General features: G+C 49.5%; 1 protein-coding gene across 1 annotated transcript in view; it reads right to left on the reverse strand.

The window, feature by feature from the left end:
• ELOVL4 (ELOVL fatty acid elongase 4) overlaps positions 1–15,362 on the reverse strand; it is a 253,873-nt gene extending 238,511 nt beyond the window's left edge. Inside the window, exon 1 of the mRNA XM_069606299.1 lies at positions 15,016–15,362. Coding sequence (XP_069462400.1) covers positions 15,016–15,118 — 103 coding nt within the window. The 5' untranslated portion in view covers positions 15,119–15,362. The remainder of the gene's footprint in view (positions 1–15,015) is intronic.
• Positions 15,363–16,975: the final 1,613 nt, after the last annotated feature.

Genomic DNA, 16,975 nt, shown 5'->3' on the forward strand with positions numbered 1-16,975 from the left:
ATTCATAGACGGAGTACAGTGTTGCAAATGCAGTGCCTTAAGATGATATAGTTTGCCGAACAGCTCACTAATAGGAGGACCTGGTAAAGGTCTCATCAACAGTGAGTAATCATTCAAAATAATCTATTAGTTTTATGAGTACCTTACAATTGTGTCCGGGATACTAGAGTCCTTTTGGCTGCAGTTCCTTAGGTGAGGAGGTGGTGAAGCTTTCTGGGCACGGACAGGCACAGACAGGCTGAGCCTTGTAGGCGGTGCCTTAGAGGCAGGGTGCCGGCTCACACCTTCCGGGAGAAGTAAATAGCACATAGCTGCTGGTTGCTAGGCGACATCAATAAACAAAAGCACTCCGAAACATTGCGGTGGCCATTTTCTTGTGTGGATCTGGTCCACGCGGCGAATGACGGCAGCAGTGGGGTCTTGGGCTTGCTCTCTGCTCAGAGGTGGCGGTATGAGGCTGGGGAGCAGTGGCAGCCTACCGTGGGGTGAGCACAAGGGATGAGGCTCACAACGATGTAACGCGGCTTTTGAGCGGCTGCTGCAGAACTTGTGCTGCGTCTCCGGATGCCGGCTGGGTGCGGGCTGTGGGATCTGATGGCGGGATAGTTGCTCCTGCAGCTATCTCGGGGGGGCTCCTGCACTGTTGCAGTGCAGGTGGATAACAATCTCCTCCACCCCAAACAGTCGAGCTTCAGGACTGCTCACAGCACGGAATCTGCGTTATTAGATCTGCAGACTGAAATGCTGGGTATCCTCAATAGGGGTAAAACCGGTCTGCTGATTTTATTAGACCTCTCGGCAGCCTTTGATCTGCTTGATCATCGGAGGCTCCGAGAGGCCGGAACTCTCAGGAAACTGTTCACAAGAGGCCACTCAGTGGGTGTCGTCCTTTTCACAAGACAGACAATCCAGGATCATCTAGGGCAATCATGCTTCTCAAATCAAACCAGTGGATTGTGGAGTTCCACAGGGAGCAAGTTTCTCCCCCCCTGTTATTCAACCTATATATGCAGTGCGTGTGCATTATGCTGACCCAACTTGGCATATTCTTTACTAACTTCGCCGACGACACCCAATTAGTCTTCGAACTTAGTGGAGACTATAGGCAGGACAGCGAAAAACTAACATCCAAATACAATATCATTGAAGGTTGGATGAAGGCTAATTGGATGTGCCTTAAATGGTACCAAAACCGAGTATATGATCTTTGAATCTCCATATGCCAGGAAAAAACTGAGCCCATCATACTCTTCATTTGACATCAAAAAGGCACAAATTGCAATATCAGAAAAGGTAAAGACGCTTGGTGTCTACCTGCAGGCTTCACTGGGAGCAGCGGCCCACACAGCATATCTGAAAAGAAATTGCCAATATCATCAAAAACGTCTTTTAAAAAAATCCAACTTTTGCTTAACCAGGAAAACAGTACCACCACAGCTAGAGCAACAATACTCTCCCGACTAGACTATGGTAACTCCCTACTCCTAGGCGCAAATAACAAATGCCTGAAGCAATGCCAAGTGATTCAGAACAATGCCATTAGGGCTAACACAGGCAAATCACGAAGAGAGCATATTACAAGTGACAGAAGAGACTTGCATTGGTTGGCCATCAAGGAGAGAATCATATTGAAGTCTCTCACACTGGTCCATCGATGCCTATATGGTAAAGCCCCTGCATACTTAAAAAGCAATTCAATCGGCCACCAGGGGGCGCATGGATGGTGTCCTCTTCCGTGTGAGCTCCGTCACCGTAGGTCTGCAAGGTAACCTGAGCCCCCACCCGCGACCCCCCCCCACGGTGAAAAAAAGCAGAGAATCGTGCATCGGAATACCCCTGTACCACCCCGGAGAAAACCCGACTGAAATCGGACCCAGGAAGCCCGAGTAAACTTTGGGTGAAGTTCTTCGCCGGGGACGGCGCGAAATCGAAAGCAAACTGGCTGGGCCAGTGAAAGGGCCCATCAGGAGAGCGGCGCGCAGCCTGAGAGGCGCTGGCCAACGCGCCCCCCCCGGCCCACAGAGCTACTCCCCTGAAGTGCCCCCAATCGATCCATGGCGTGGACCCCCCAGTCACGCCCCCCGGCCTACAAGGAAGGCCCTGCCGAGAGGTAAGCTGCGCCTCCAACCGCATGCAGCTCACACTGTCTGCCGCGGCCGCGGTGCATCGGAGTGCCGCGGCTTGTGTACAGGGCCCCGGCCCTCAAAGGGATTAACTGGGCCCACATAATGGTGTGTCTCCGCGACGGACGTCCTGCGCATCGTGGATGCGTACTCGGCATACACGGACGCGGTGTGGAGCCATAGTGAGGCCCCCATGGTTTGAGGAACCTCTGCCCTGGGAGCCCTGCACACCGCAGTGCATAGACACCTGACTGCAGGACCTCCGCCCACTGGAAAATTATGGCCTATGGTGTCCGGTCCCCCTCAGTCTAAACCACCAGATAGAAGGCTTGACCTGGGGGCCTGCTGCTTCCCCCCCCTTGAAACCTCATGATGGGTAACAGCCCATAGGCTCGGTAAACGAGTGATCAATCCACTAGGGCAGTGGCAAGACGATGTTTCAACCAAGTGGCCTGCGAAGACCCCTACTCTCAAACCTCTAACAAGCGGTGCATTTCAGAGCTGTCATAACTTCTCTGAACACCCACAACGTACGTTGTCACATGCAAAATGGAGATGCACGGGGCGAGGTGAATGCCAACATCGTACAGTCCCCCACCAGCCCCTACGCCTTATGGACACATAGCCTTCCGAGCCCCGCATATCATTTGCTCCTCCCAGTGCACGGGGTAAGGATCCTCTGGACTGAGAGTAGGGCCCCCGAAACAGGGGCGTGTGCCTCCTCAAGTCCCTGGTATCGATTGGAATTGAAACCAGGGAGACACCTTCCAACCTAGCCCCTATACCAGGGGCTTGCAAATTCTGAAGATTATCTGCTGAAGGGTGCCCCAACTTATCCCTCCTGCAGAGTGAGCGCATTACAGCTGGGTGAACGCAAACGACTAAGAACTGTGTGAGGTCGCAGCGCAGTCTGAGGGTGTGGCCCTCACGTCCCACCCACACCTGCCCGAACCCGAGACATCGAGGTGAAGCACCCAAGTATATGCAAGCCAAAATAAAACTAGCTAGTTACGCTTACGCTCCCTCCACCCACATCGCCCCTAAAATGGCAACGGAATCTGTGGCACATGGAGAGACAGCAGCCACGAAAGGTGACATAGCAGCCCTCCTGACGGAGATAAAGAATATGGGGGCCAACATAGGCGGCAAGATTGACAAAATCACCCAATGACAAAATCACCCAATGTATAGACAAGATTGAGGACAAGTTGAAGGGGGTAGAAAACAACCAAGCCTCCATAGATACTTTGGAAACACAACTCGAACACAGGATCACGGATCTCGAACAGCGGGAAGAGGAATACAGGCTAAAGATGAATGATTTGGAAAATCAGGAGAGGCGAAACAATCTACGTTTTTTTGGGATCCCGGAACAGGATGGGGAGACAGAGGAGAGCCTGAAAGCAACACTTCATGATATCATCAAAATCTTGGCGGCAGATGACGAGATTGACGAACCAAGAACCGAACGGATCCACAGAGTGGGGGCCCACCTGGAGGCCTGAGATCGGTCCACGTTCCACGCCCGCTTCCACAGATACTAGGACAAAGCAAAGATTCTCGAGAAGGCAAGGCGTGGAGGCGTGAACACCCTCAATGGTGCCCAAGTAGCCATATATCAAGACCTATCTGCCATGACATTGGCGCTGAGAAGGATGTGTGGCTCCCTGACAAAATGGTTGAAAGAGCGGGACACCCGATATCGGTGGGGATACCCCTTCTCGCTCTCTTTTGAACACGATGGCACGAGAATCAGACTACAGTCGGAGAGGGAAATAAAGGCCTGCATATCCGAACTTGTTGATCCCCGTGAACGAAGGGAAGATGGAAACACTCCAAGAAACGAAGGACGAGATTGGAAACTCCGAGGACCTAAGAGGCAGAGAGTCAAAGGGTCGAGAAAATTTCAGAGAGGTAACAACTCCCCGGAGGGGGACAAGTGAACTAGACCGGCGGCAACTACCTTGACACTATGAGTATGTTCGAGACAAGGGCCGCTTTCGGCCCAACACAAAAGTTATATTCACAGGTTGTAAGTTGGGGCTGAAGGGGGGGGGCTCAGACTCATGTGGCGTTTATTGTTAATAAAAAGGACCATGTGACGATGGTCCCCACTGGTGGTTCGTTGCTAGTTCAGTGAATCTAGCTGGACCTGCTCGAACGCCGACGTATGGGGGGGGGGGGGTGCGTGGGAGGGATTTGCAAGACAAAGGGGAGGGTACAACTGTTACAGAACTTCTACTCACTGCCGAGATGTGAAAAACACTAATATTGGTTGAGGGCTTGGACCACAAGGTATGGCGAGCCATTGCTGTGAATATCGCATTGTCATATACTGATGGCCACTTCTGATGCTAATATACGAGGCCCCTTGAAAGTCGGGACGCTTAATGTCAAAGGCCTTAACTCACCTACTAAAAGGCTGTTAGTGCTACGGGAATTTTTGAAAGGCTAACATCGATATCCTACTCTTACAAGAAACAAAATATATGAAGGGGAGGAGAGGTCATCCTGGGGAAACGTTTCAGCATGGAGTTTTGGGGCTCGGGAGCACTGCGTAAAGGGGGAGTGGGAATCCTTATCGAAAGGGACTTGATTTCCTTGTCTCCAAAACCTGGTCAGATGCAGAAGTGCGAGCCTTGCTAGTTGTGGGGTCTATTGGAAGGTGGAAGTAACGATTGCCACAATCTACTCGCCCAATGAAGGACAGTTCCAATTCCCCTCTAAAACTGTCCCCAAAATAATGTTGGAGGCCACCAGCCACATTATACTAGGTGGGGACTTCAACCTATGGGCAGATCACGACTTAGATCGGAAAGCGGGTCGCCCAAACGTCGAAGTTCCTGTGAGAGGGGAAAAACAGATATTTTGCAAACATGATGCAGAAATATACGCTGGTAGACACATGGAGGGTGATGCACCCTGATGAAAGAGGGTAAACATTTTATTCACTCCCACACAATACTTTCACCCGAATAGATTACATCTACCTTTCACGAGAACTGAACACCACCACCTCACATTCAGGGATTACTCCAATAACATGGTCCGACCACGACACGGTCACAGTAGATACAGTGGGAACATCTACCAATTAAGGGCGGGAAGTGGAGATATAATGAGGCCCTGTGGAAAGATCCTGTTTTCAAAGAGGAACTCGAAACAGAGATCAAAGAATACTTTAAAGCCAACGATACCGGGGAGGTCTCTAAACAGAGTGTGTGGGAGGCGGCCAAAGCAACCTGGAGGGGGATCCTCATACGAGAGGGAGCTCAGAAGAAAAGGGAAAGAACCCTTCTTGAGAATAAGTTCCGAAGTGAAATATGTCAGCTTGATAGAGAAGCTAGGGTGGGGCACACCATAGACCCTGATAAGATCCAAGAGGCCAGAAAAAAACAGGAGGAACTCCCGCCGCCTAGAGCATGGCCACATAGCGCGTAAGCTACATTTATTGAAGCAGAAATTCTATGAAAAGGGAGATAAGGCTGATGCGCTGCTAGCGGCTAGACTCAGGATGCAACGGGCAGACCATGGGGTGAAAGAGATCACATATCCAACCCCTGACCAAGCACAACATATACCCTCATCCCAGAACTGTTTGCAAACTTCTACGAGTCCCTATACACTTCAGAAGTAGACCCACACTCACAAGAGATAGACAATTACCTCACCAGCATTGCTCTTCCAAAAGTGGCAAGCGCTGACTCGGCCCATCTTGAATCCCCCATAACTGAAGACGAAATACACAAGGCGATCAAACGACTTACAATGGGCAAATCCCCAGGTGAAGACGGATTCACTGCCGACTTCTATAAAACCTTTCGTACCCTCCTAGCTCCATTCCTGACCTCCCGATTTAATGAAATACTCGACACGGGGATTGTCCCCGACTCCTTCGTCCGAGCACTCATATCAGTCATTCCCAAGGAAGGCAGAGACCCCAAATGTTGCAGATCATACCGCCCCATATCCTTGCTCAATCTTGATCCCAAACTTTACACAAGAGTCCTGGTGGCCAGGCTAGAGGTCCACATGCCCCATCTTGTCCATCCCGACCAAGTAGGGTTCATAATTGGACGACAGGGTGCAGACACCATGAGAAAGACTCTCCATTTGGTCAAAGCCTCCCAAACCATGTGCAACGATCCCGCCTTACTCTCCATTGATGCTGAAAAAGCCTTCGATGGAGTGGAATGGGGTTTCCTTGCCGCAGTCCTCCGTGCTGTGGGAATAGGACCAAAATAAAGAAGGGGGATTAAAGCAGTTTACACCGCTCCAAAAGCCTCAGTGTCTGTCAATGGGGAATACTCGAGATGGTTTGAGCTGAGACGCGGTACCCGGCAGGTATGCCCCCTATCGGCCATCCTCTTCGCCCTCTCCGTAGAACCCTTGGCCCAAAAAATTCGACAGGATACCCAAGTAACAGGTATGCGTCTAGGGGACGAGTAATTCAAAGTAGCGCTGTATGCCGATGACCTACTTCTTCATGTGACAAACCCCACTACATCCATTCCCAGGGCTCTGTATCTCGTGGACGGATACGGCCAGGTATCCGGGTTCAAGGTTAACAAATCCAAGTCCATACTTTTCCCTTACAGTGATCAATGGAAACAAACACTGAAAGTACCTAGGAATACATGTCACAAGATCACTAAAAGATTTATATGAAGCCAATTTCCCAGCGCTTCTCCAAAGGTTTCACACAGACCTTGCCCGATGGGATAACCTATCCATATCCTGGTTGGGGCGTTTAAACGCGATAAAAATGACCTGTCTCCCGAGATTTCTATACCCCTTTCAAATGCTCCCCATTCAGATGCCACGTCAATTCTTTGCAGAAGTGAAGAAGGCGATCCTAAAATGGGAAAAAGCCCAGAATTGCATATTCCAACTTGACATTACCGAAATACAAGCGTGGAGTGGGTCTTCCAGACATCCAAAAATATTACGAGGCTGCTCAATTACGTATCCTTATTCCCCATCTTCGTAACCAAAAAACGCCCCAGTGGATTTCTATGGACAATCGCTATCTGTCCCCAGCAACAATCTCTAAATGGCTATGGTCCCCTAGAAGGAGAGTACTGAAGAAATCTAAGGCACACCCGATGTTTGCAACCATATGGGACATATGGCGAGAGGGCAGAGATATGGGAAAGATCACTGCATGGCCATCACCATTAAGTCATCTCTGGTCACCGGGCATTAACGACCAGATCCCTAATGTGGAGAGGTTTCAAGCTTGGTATGAGGCAGGCCTGGAGCGGGTGGGACAACTCCTGAAGAAGGACTCCTTCATCGCACTCCCTGAACTAGAAGAGGCACACTGTCTGCATTCCACTTACTGTAGATCAAGGGTGTTTTGACAAAACCAAAATTGGAGGACAAGCTGAGAAGGGAACTCACCCAGTTTGAAACTATACTTGACTCCAGGACGGAAACGAAAGGGTTGATATCTTTTTTGTATAAAACACTAATGGAAGCCAGAAAGGGATCAACAGAACCGCTTAGGTTAAAATGGGAAGGGGACTTGGGCGAGGATATCGATCCGGAGACATGGGATAAGATATGTAGGGCAGCACCCAAAGCTTCAATCTCATGCCAGTATAAGTTGCACTCAATCAAATTATTGAATAGGTGGCAATCTGACCCGTGCAGGCTCTCCAAGATGTATCAGTCATCTAGTCCAATGTGTTGGCGGGGATATGGGTCTGCGGCTGATTACTGGTACATGTGGTGGGGTTGTCCTCAGATTAAAATATACTGGAATGAAGTGCTAGGTTGGATTAGGGATCTAGACGGGATCCAGCGAATAGCGGACCCCTACTTGATCTTATTTGGTATCGAGAAAATAGAGGATGAGTTGAGAAGGGTCACAGATATAGCTGCACCACTGTTAGCTACGAGGGCTCTATTGGCCATGAAATGGAAATCCCCTGTAATCCCCACAGAAAAAGAATGGGTTAATGTAACCTCCAATATGTGCATCATGAAAAAAAAAAATCACAGCATCTATACACAGGAAAGCCACGCAATGTGACATCTTATGGTTGGAGTTTGTCACTAAGTATATGCCCGGAATAGCTCACTAGCACCTAGCGAACGACCAGTGCCATGGGCAGTGAAACATCATGATAACCTCCCGAACAAGGTAGGCCTCAAGGTCTGACAAACCTATCAACCAATCCGCCAAATTCTAGACAATACATCCCTTGGCGGCAGATTATAAAGTCTTGTGGGGTGGAGGGAATGGGAGAAGAGCGGTCAATGTTTATTGACATTGTAAAGAGGAGTTAAATATTGATGGAACGGAATGCAAGAATTTTGTTGAAATGTGAAACTGAATCTTAACCGCGTTTTCTATTCAACTGCAATACCTGCTTTTATGTTATGATTAACTTTGGATGCACGAGCTGTAATCTGTTTGATATAAACTCCAATAAAATTAAGTTTAAAAAAATAAATAAATAATAAAGCTATTCAAATGGCATGAACCAAGCCGAAATCTGAGATCTTCTAATAAAGGCCTCCTTCAAATAATCCCAGCAAAAAAGATGAAAGGTCTAGGCAAGGCCTTCACAAGCAGGAGTGTCCTTAAATGGAATGAACTACCCGTGACTTTGAGGTTGGAAACAAGCCATCTTTACTTCAGAAAACAACTGAAGACTTACTTATTCAAATAATTCACGGCTAGGCACCTATAAACCCTTATATTCTGCCCGGCACGACTTACATGTGTGGTCCTACCACTGTCCCGTACTTTGTTTCCTCATGTCCCGTCTCTTTGGAATGCGCTCTGATGCCCGTGGGCTGCAGTGCTCTATAAATAAATAGACAGAGGTACGAGGCAGGGTTGCCCCTTCTCGCATCTGATTTTACATAGCCATAGAACCCCTAGCGGATAGGATGCGCCAAATGCATGCACATTGAGATCTGAGACTGTCCGGCTCTCCTGAAATCATCTCCCTGTATGCTGACAACGCCCTACTTTTCATTCACACACCTGCAGACAACCTTGCCCCCATTCTAGACAATGGGCCTCATTACGAGGTGGGCGGTAAGGGTTAACGGGCACCAGTAAGGAGACCGGTGCTGGTAAACCCTTACCGCCCTATTCCGAGGACCCTTAGCGGGTCCCGCTATGGGTGCCTGGTTTTACCAGGCGCCCTTAGCGGGAGCCGCTAAGGGATCTAATAACGGGCCCGCTATTAGCAGGCCCGTTATTAGCTCCATCCCCATTCCCATTGAGCCCTATGGGGGCTCGAATGGGAGTGGGGAATGGTTCATGGAATGGGGATTTACCAGCTCATTCCAACCTTGGGGGACCCAGTAAGTCCCGATTTCGAGAACCCAGACCCAGAATGAGGTAAGGGGGTAGCCATGGTGCTAATAGCACCATGGCTCCCTCCTACCTCGTAATGAGGCCCAATGTCGTCCAGTTTGGAAAGATTTCGGGTCTCAAAGTGAACTGCTCAAAATCTACCCTATTTCCACTTACTGAAGTTACGCTCAGTTGGGTTTCACATGGTGACATGGTCACAGACCGAGATCACCTCCATCTCGGAGTAGTTGTTGCCCGCAAACCTAATCTGCTACACGCGGCCAACTTTGGAAAATACCTGACCACACTTACCAGGAAATGTATGGGCTGGACTAAGCTGCCAATTTCCCTGGCGGGTAAAATCAGTATTCCAAAAATGGTCGTACTCCCCCAACTCCTATACAGGTTCCTTAATATCCCCTTGTGACCTGGTAAAGAATTCTTTCAATCACTGACCCGCGCAGTCAAAACTTTCCTGTGGCACTCCGGTGCAAACTGTCTTAAACTAGACACATTAACTACCCCCAACGTTAAAAGTTATTGGTTGGTTGCTCAAGCGCAGTAAGCTTCGTACTGGTTTCACCTTACAAACCCTCCACCGCATGCTAGGCTCCAACGTCTTGCAGTGAAGGGTTGTGATATCCGTTCCTTAGTTCGCTCTTCTCAACGTGTCCAGTTTGACCCACCCCCCTCCCTCCCTCGAACCTGTAGGCTCCACGTCACTGGCTTTGACTAAACTATGGAAGCTGGCTAATGTCTCCCTCCCATCTCTTCCATGGCAACCTCGTCCTTTGGAACTTCCTCTCAGAGGCTCCCGGAATATCCCCAGCTGCAGAGCGCCTCTGGGCCGATTAAGGCTTTGAAACTATCTGAGATGTTTTCGACCAGGGCAATTTCCTTGAATGGCTAGATCTACCCGCATCCCTGCGGTGGAAGCCCTCCTTTTGGCTCCAATATACGGGCCTTCGTCGTTCCCTTAAGAAAAGTTACCCAGACAGTCCTGCCATACCCCCAGATGACCCCATACTCGCTGAAATCCTGAATACCCCATCTACTACGGGAAAGGTCTCCAGGTTCTACACCTTACTGCAGTCCAGAACTATTCCGCCTTTGATAAACTCAGACGCACCTGGGGCTAGGACCTAGAAACTGAAATAACTGATCAACGCTGGGACCCTATGTACGCCTGGATTCACGATATATCGTTCAACTCCCGCTTCAAACCTATCCAATTCAAGGTACCCCATAGATTCCAATACACCCTGATCAGATTACATCACATGTCAAAGGACCATCCCTCCAGGTGTCCTAGATGTGGGTCTGAGGATGCTAAATACATACATATGATGTGGTCTTGTCCGCGTCTTTCTCAGTTTTGGGGAGCGGTTTGCTCTACTATGTCTGACATCCTAGACTACACTATCGCCACATCCCCACTGACATGCCTCTTCCACAAGCTCCCTTGCCTTGGCCGGGACTCCAGGAAACTGGCGGGGCTTTGCATGCTCCTAGCAGTTCGTTGTATCCGGTTGTGCTGGCTCCGCCCTGGGGCTCCCACGCATGCTCAATGGCTCTGTGCTGTCACTTGGGATTCGGACACAGAGGAAGCTTGGACAGGTCAGCAGTCGTTGGTGTCGAGGCCCAGGAATGTTTGGTCCCGGTTCCACTCCTACATCTCAGCAATATCTGCTGACACTGATGAGGACTCTGATGATGCCTCCTCCCCCACCCCTACATCTTCTTAAGTTTGATACATCGATTATCACTGCAATATATGAGCTCCGATTACTGCATTGTATGTACCACTTTCCATCTGTGTACATTGATTGTATATTCGCTTACTATTGTATTCTGCTTGTTCCCTTGTTGTAATGTCAAGCACAATAAATAAAGTTTAAAAAATAAATGTAAAAAAGGATGCAGTAACCCAAATATTTGTTGACTTGCTTCCGAGTGAAGAGACCCCTGTAATCTCATTGGACCACGCACATCGAACTAGCCCAAAAAGGAGTGATCCCGGGGCTCACGTATGAGACGTCCTGGCAGGAAACCCCTCAAATCAACAAAAGGAACAGATATTGAGAACGGCCCCGGAGAAAAGCTTGATCACCTATAATGGGATGGAAATTCAACTAAACCAGTGGTCAGAGCACTATGAGATTATGGGATCAGTTATAGATGGACCTTTCCCTTCGGTATCCTCTTCCCTTTTGAAGGTACACATCGTAGGATTACTTCCCGAGAAGCGGGTTTGGCATTGCTACAAATTGAAGAGGAGGAAGGGGGAAGGCACTAGGGTATGTGACTCTGGCCGTACAGCCCAACAATCTAAAACATGGGAGTGGTCGGCTGTATCGCGTCGAGTGAGGAAGCAGAAAATGCAGCAGAAGGAGGACTGGAAGGCCCGCCTTTGGGGCCCGACTCCTAAACCCCCCAGAATAAGGAAAAGTGTAACAACTGATAGCAATGTATGCAGGCTATATACCATCACTAAACATGGAGGCGGAGAGGTTGCATGACATTTTGGAATCGATCTGTTCAGGGAACAGATGGGGTACTAGGATACCCCACACGTTGTCCTGCGGTAATAAGTGAGTTCACAGCTGGGGTCAATTGCCCCAGATTATGTTATGTACTGTGGCTCACAGCAGGGGACTATGTTGGTTTTAGGGGGGGATGTAACGGGATGGGGAGGGAGTGCATGGTATTTTTGGATTAGATATGTAAACATCCAGGAACACGCGGATTACAAGGTAATGACAACTTTTTCAGTAACCTGGGACATATCATACAAAATAATGAAAGAGACGCCTCCCAGTCTTCCACCAAATTATAAATTAAGATGGCAGCCAATTTTGGGCATACAAAATTACGGACAAGGAATGGGAAAGGGCTATGGAAGGATATTCCAATTATACCCCGGTTCTAAACAAATACAGGAATTTTGGTACAAACTGTTAACCCAAAGGCATTACACCCAGGCCCACTTGCATAAAATCAAATCCTCTTTGTCGGGACAATGCGGGGCGATCAGGGATTGGGGGCATGGTGGTACTGTCCAGTATTAGCGGGTTATTGGCCAGATATTGAAGTTGAGTATCTATGCATCAAAACCTAGTTCCATGAAGTCGAACTTATTGTTTATTCTTGAACCCATCATGCGTCATAATTCAAAGCAATGTATAACTTACGTTATTAAAACTGGTAACATTACTGGGTATTGCTCAAAAGTGGAAGTCCAAAGATCAGCCACTAGTTACTCAATGGTTTTATAGAATCTGGAACTTTGTAGCACTGGAATGGATTACTTATACGATTCAAGGTGAACAGGCAACATTCTCACAATTGGTTGGAGGTGCTTGAATTTCTCCAATCCGACTTTAATCTTCAACACTGGGCCTCATTAGGACCATGGCGGTAGCCATGCCGCCGGAGTCGTTTTTTTTCCCCGGTGCCCTGGAATAGGCAATTACAACCCCGGTAATTGCCCATTCCAGGGCGCCTGAAAAAAAAATTATAAAAAAAAATAAAGTTCGTCCCCATTCGAGCCCCATCAGGCTCAATGGGAATGCGGAAGCCGGATGCACCGGCACCATCCGTTAATGATGCCGGTGCATCCGAGGTGCTGTGCTCACGGGTGCCTGTGTGCGGGCTCACAGGCACAACTCGTAGTCTGCCGGTCCGGGAACTATGGTACCGGCAAGCTTAATGGTACCGTAGTTCCCGGACTGGCAGACTCGTAATGAGGCCAGCTGTCTTCAACATTCATTGACTTTCAAAATCAGCAAAATATATCATCTGAAGGTGTTATGGGGGGTGGGGGAGTAATCCAGCTGGGTAGGAGTTTGGTTTTATTGTAAAAATGTCAAAATGCTAATAAATATTATTCATTAAGTTCATACTGTATATGACCTTTGCACTGCAAACATTTCAAAAACGTGGGCTACCGTGTACCGTACCTCTCACCCAACTCCCCTGCAGTAACACATGCACTCACAAGCTGCACCATAACCAGGAACATTATCAACTAACAAGCCCACCCCACTGAAAACCTCCATTATAGACAGCGCTGCGGAGGGGGCACCCCACAGCTAAAAAGCAGGGGCTAGTAACTTGTGGGGCAAGGAGGATAGGAAGAGAGATGAGGGCAACTGCAGGGTGCTACAGCACAAAGGGAAGGTGCAAAGCACCAAAGTGAGGGAAGCAGGAAATACCCAGGTAGAAAACAGAGCACCACAAGGTGTGAAATGCCGTCAGCGACTGCCAGCGGGGGCGGGACATGCCCCCACACAAGCAGACATAGCATAGGGCTAGTCCCTGTACAATATAAGGAGCTGCACAAGCAGCAGAGAAGTACAATCAGTTTAGTAATCCGCACGGAGCACCAAACAAGTAGCTTGCGTACGCAAAATACTTTCTCTTTACCCAAGAAAAAGGGAGAAGAGAGAAGTAAAAGGGAAAAAGGTCAACTAACGTCGTTGTGGGAAGAAGACGACGGCACAGGCCAGAGGGCTCACCCCGTGGACTTTGTGCCCAAAAGTGTACATTATGTATTATTATTATGATGATTGTGTATTATTACGTGATGTGCAATAAAAATCACGTCCTTTTATTGCCAACACTTAGACAATGTTTTTCTGGTATCTGGGAGGGAGATGGGGGACAGTCACCAACTTCTTGCAAACATGAATCTAGACTGTAAGGTTTAACTGAAGCCGATGCAGTGCCAGATTTATCATTATACGGCGAAATGAAGGGATATGTGCACAGTGCAAATGCCAATAGTGTAATGCCCGTGTGTGAATCACTTGTTTCTGTCATTTATGCATGGGTACAACTTCGCCAGCATGCAGCTATGACTGTATTGCTGAAGCCTCTGTGTGCTCCTGTCATTTCTTTCATTACAGTCATCATTATACACGTGTGTGCAGATCAATATTGAGCATGTGTATACTTAACAAGGACTGGGTGCTTATGATAATGTAATACCCAAGAGTTTCATTAATATTCGTCCGTCGTGGTTAGTCGGGTGTGTTTTTATAGATATGCCTGTATGGGGGGGGGGGGCGTTTGCGTCACCGCTATCCTTAGCTTTCTCACATGCCCGTGTCTTCCATTGAAAGGCCTAGAGCGAATATCTGTTTTTGTGCAGATATAGCTTTGCAGATGCCTGTGTTCAATAATATGTCCGTCTGTATGTGTGTCATTGCCATTTATAGATTTGAGCAGGTTGCCCGTCCCTGGCACTTGCAAACGCCTGTGCGTTTTTCATTCACACACGTCCGTACATCCATCCACGTCCGTTTTCCTTTTGGACTGCTTCCAGTTTTTGCTGGCTATTTCTCGCAGTTCCCTGCCCGCCTCTCTCATAGTCGTGACTGCGCAGGGTTTGTTCGGGCAGCGTAGAGGATCAGGGTGTCGGCTAGACTACCCAACTGCGCTTAGAAATGCCGGCGAGGCCATTTTGATGAGCAGCTGCTGTCGGCGAGGGCTGGGGAGGAGGGGGTAGCGAGCGAGCGGCGGCGGCCTGTCAGTGGATGCTCTCTGCACGCGTGATTACAATGGGCGCGTTACCTGCAATACTCAGGCTCCATGTGTAGAACTCCATCGTGTCGTTCACCTTCTCACTCAGCAGCTCCAGCATCCTGCCGGGCGAGCCCAGGCCCAGCAGCGACATCCTCCGCCAACTACCGCGTTTTACCGCGGAGTGCTGCACGCCGCAAGAGATCTGAACGGCGCGATATGATGCCGCCGCCCTCTGCAGACACACTGGGGTCTGCGGAGCGATATCCCCGAACTCTGCAAAGCGGCTGCCGCTGAGATGGCTTTCAGGAGCTCAGCGCGCACAGAGCTCGGCTGCGCCCGGTCTCAGATCGCTGGTAACCCGCAGGGAATGCCTCACCGGCACGCACAAGACCTGCAGTCAAGCTCTGAACCAGCCAGCCTTACCAATAGTCAGCCCCTCAGCCCCTCCCCGCCAGATTGTCACCGCCCCTTACCACGAGAGGTAGAGGGGGATAGATACACGGGGAGGGGAGGGCCGGAACAGGAAAGGGGCTGCTCATCTGTCAGGGTTCATCGGTTGCAGCCGGTTGGGTATTGCGCTCACAGGATTACCAGAGCACTAGCGAGCCAGCACATACCTGCCCCCTTATTTGAACGTACGTACGTGCTCGGCCAACCATATAATACTGTTATTGTTGTGCCTTGATGGATGGTACATACAAAACATGTCCCTTTTGCACCCATAGCTCCCAACCTTTTTTGTCTCCAAGGAGGGTGAAAACACCCGATTTTCTTTTTGGCGGGTGAGAGGCCCATAGAAGTGAATGGGCGCCTCAGGGACTTGGCGGGTGATTCATCTGCTTTCAAGGCGGGTAACACCCGCCAAAAGCGGGTGAGTTGAGAGCTAGCACCTGTGCACAACGCAGACCTCCCGACATCTCATTGACATCTGCCCGTACAACGAAAAGCTTCTGCGTATTCCTATTTTCTGGAGTCGTTAAAGAAACATTGAGCAACATTGGTTGGCAGACGGGACCCCAATGTCTACCAATGTGATTTGAGGTGTTCAGACAAAAATGTAGTGAGCGAAAATCAAACGTCCTAAAAAATAAACGGATTGTTAAGATTAACACATGGCTCCGTGTCATCGTGGAAGCAATGCCACACCTTAACAGGGTAATTCATAGAATTTCGCAGAAAAGTGTCGCAAGCGGCTGGCGCAGAGTGTCCGCGTGCGATTGTCTGCGCCAGGCACGTGCGCTAAAACCGATTTCCGCGCACAGCGCATTCATGGATTTTAGGCTCCCAAACCAGCCGTGGCGCAGAGTATCGCAGCGACCCTGCAGCAGCGCCAGTAACGCCCCCAAGAACGCCCTCGCGCAAGGAAAAGCCATCAAAATCGCTAAATCATCGCAAAGGGCTGCGCTAACCCTGGACCAGTTTACAGGGCTGCCAAACAAGGAACGCAAAGCGGGTAACGTGCATATCAGGGGTACGCGTGAAGTTATACACGCGATTAGCCAGGGTGCCAGGGTACGTGTATTTCAGGGGTGCGCGGGAAGTGCAACACGCGATAGTCCAGGGAACGTGTATTACAGGGGTACGCGGGAAGTTCAACACGCGATTGTCCAGGGAACGTGTATTACAGGGGTACGCGGGAAGTTCAACATGCGATTGTCCAGGGAACGTGTATTACAGGGGTACGCGGGAAGTCTTACATGCGATTAGCCAGGGCACGTGTAATACAGGGGTACGCGGGAATTATCACACGCGATTTGGCAGGGTACGTGAATTACAGGGTTGCGTGGGAATTATCACACGCCGTTTTTCTGGGTACGTGTATTACAGGGGTGCGTGGGAATTATCACACGCGATTAGGCTGGGTGGGTCCTCACAGGTGTTCCCTGTACACCCTCCACGGCCCCTGCAGGCAGCCCACAAAACAGGGGACTACCCTGCACACCTGCTCATGTCCCCCTGCACCCCCAGCCACCAGGGGCACCCACCACCAGGCCCCCACCCATGTCTC

Source organism: Ambystoma mexicanum, chromosome 4p, assembly GCF_040938575.1.
Source record: "Ambystoma mexicanum isolate Mex_15411 chromosome 4p, UKY_AmexF1_1, whole genome shotgun sequence".
NCBI lineage: Eukaryota > Metazoa > Chordata > Amphibia > Caudata > Ambystomatidae > Ambystoma > Ambystoma mexicanum.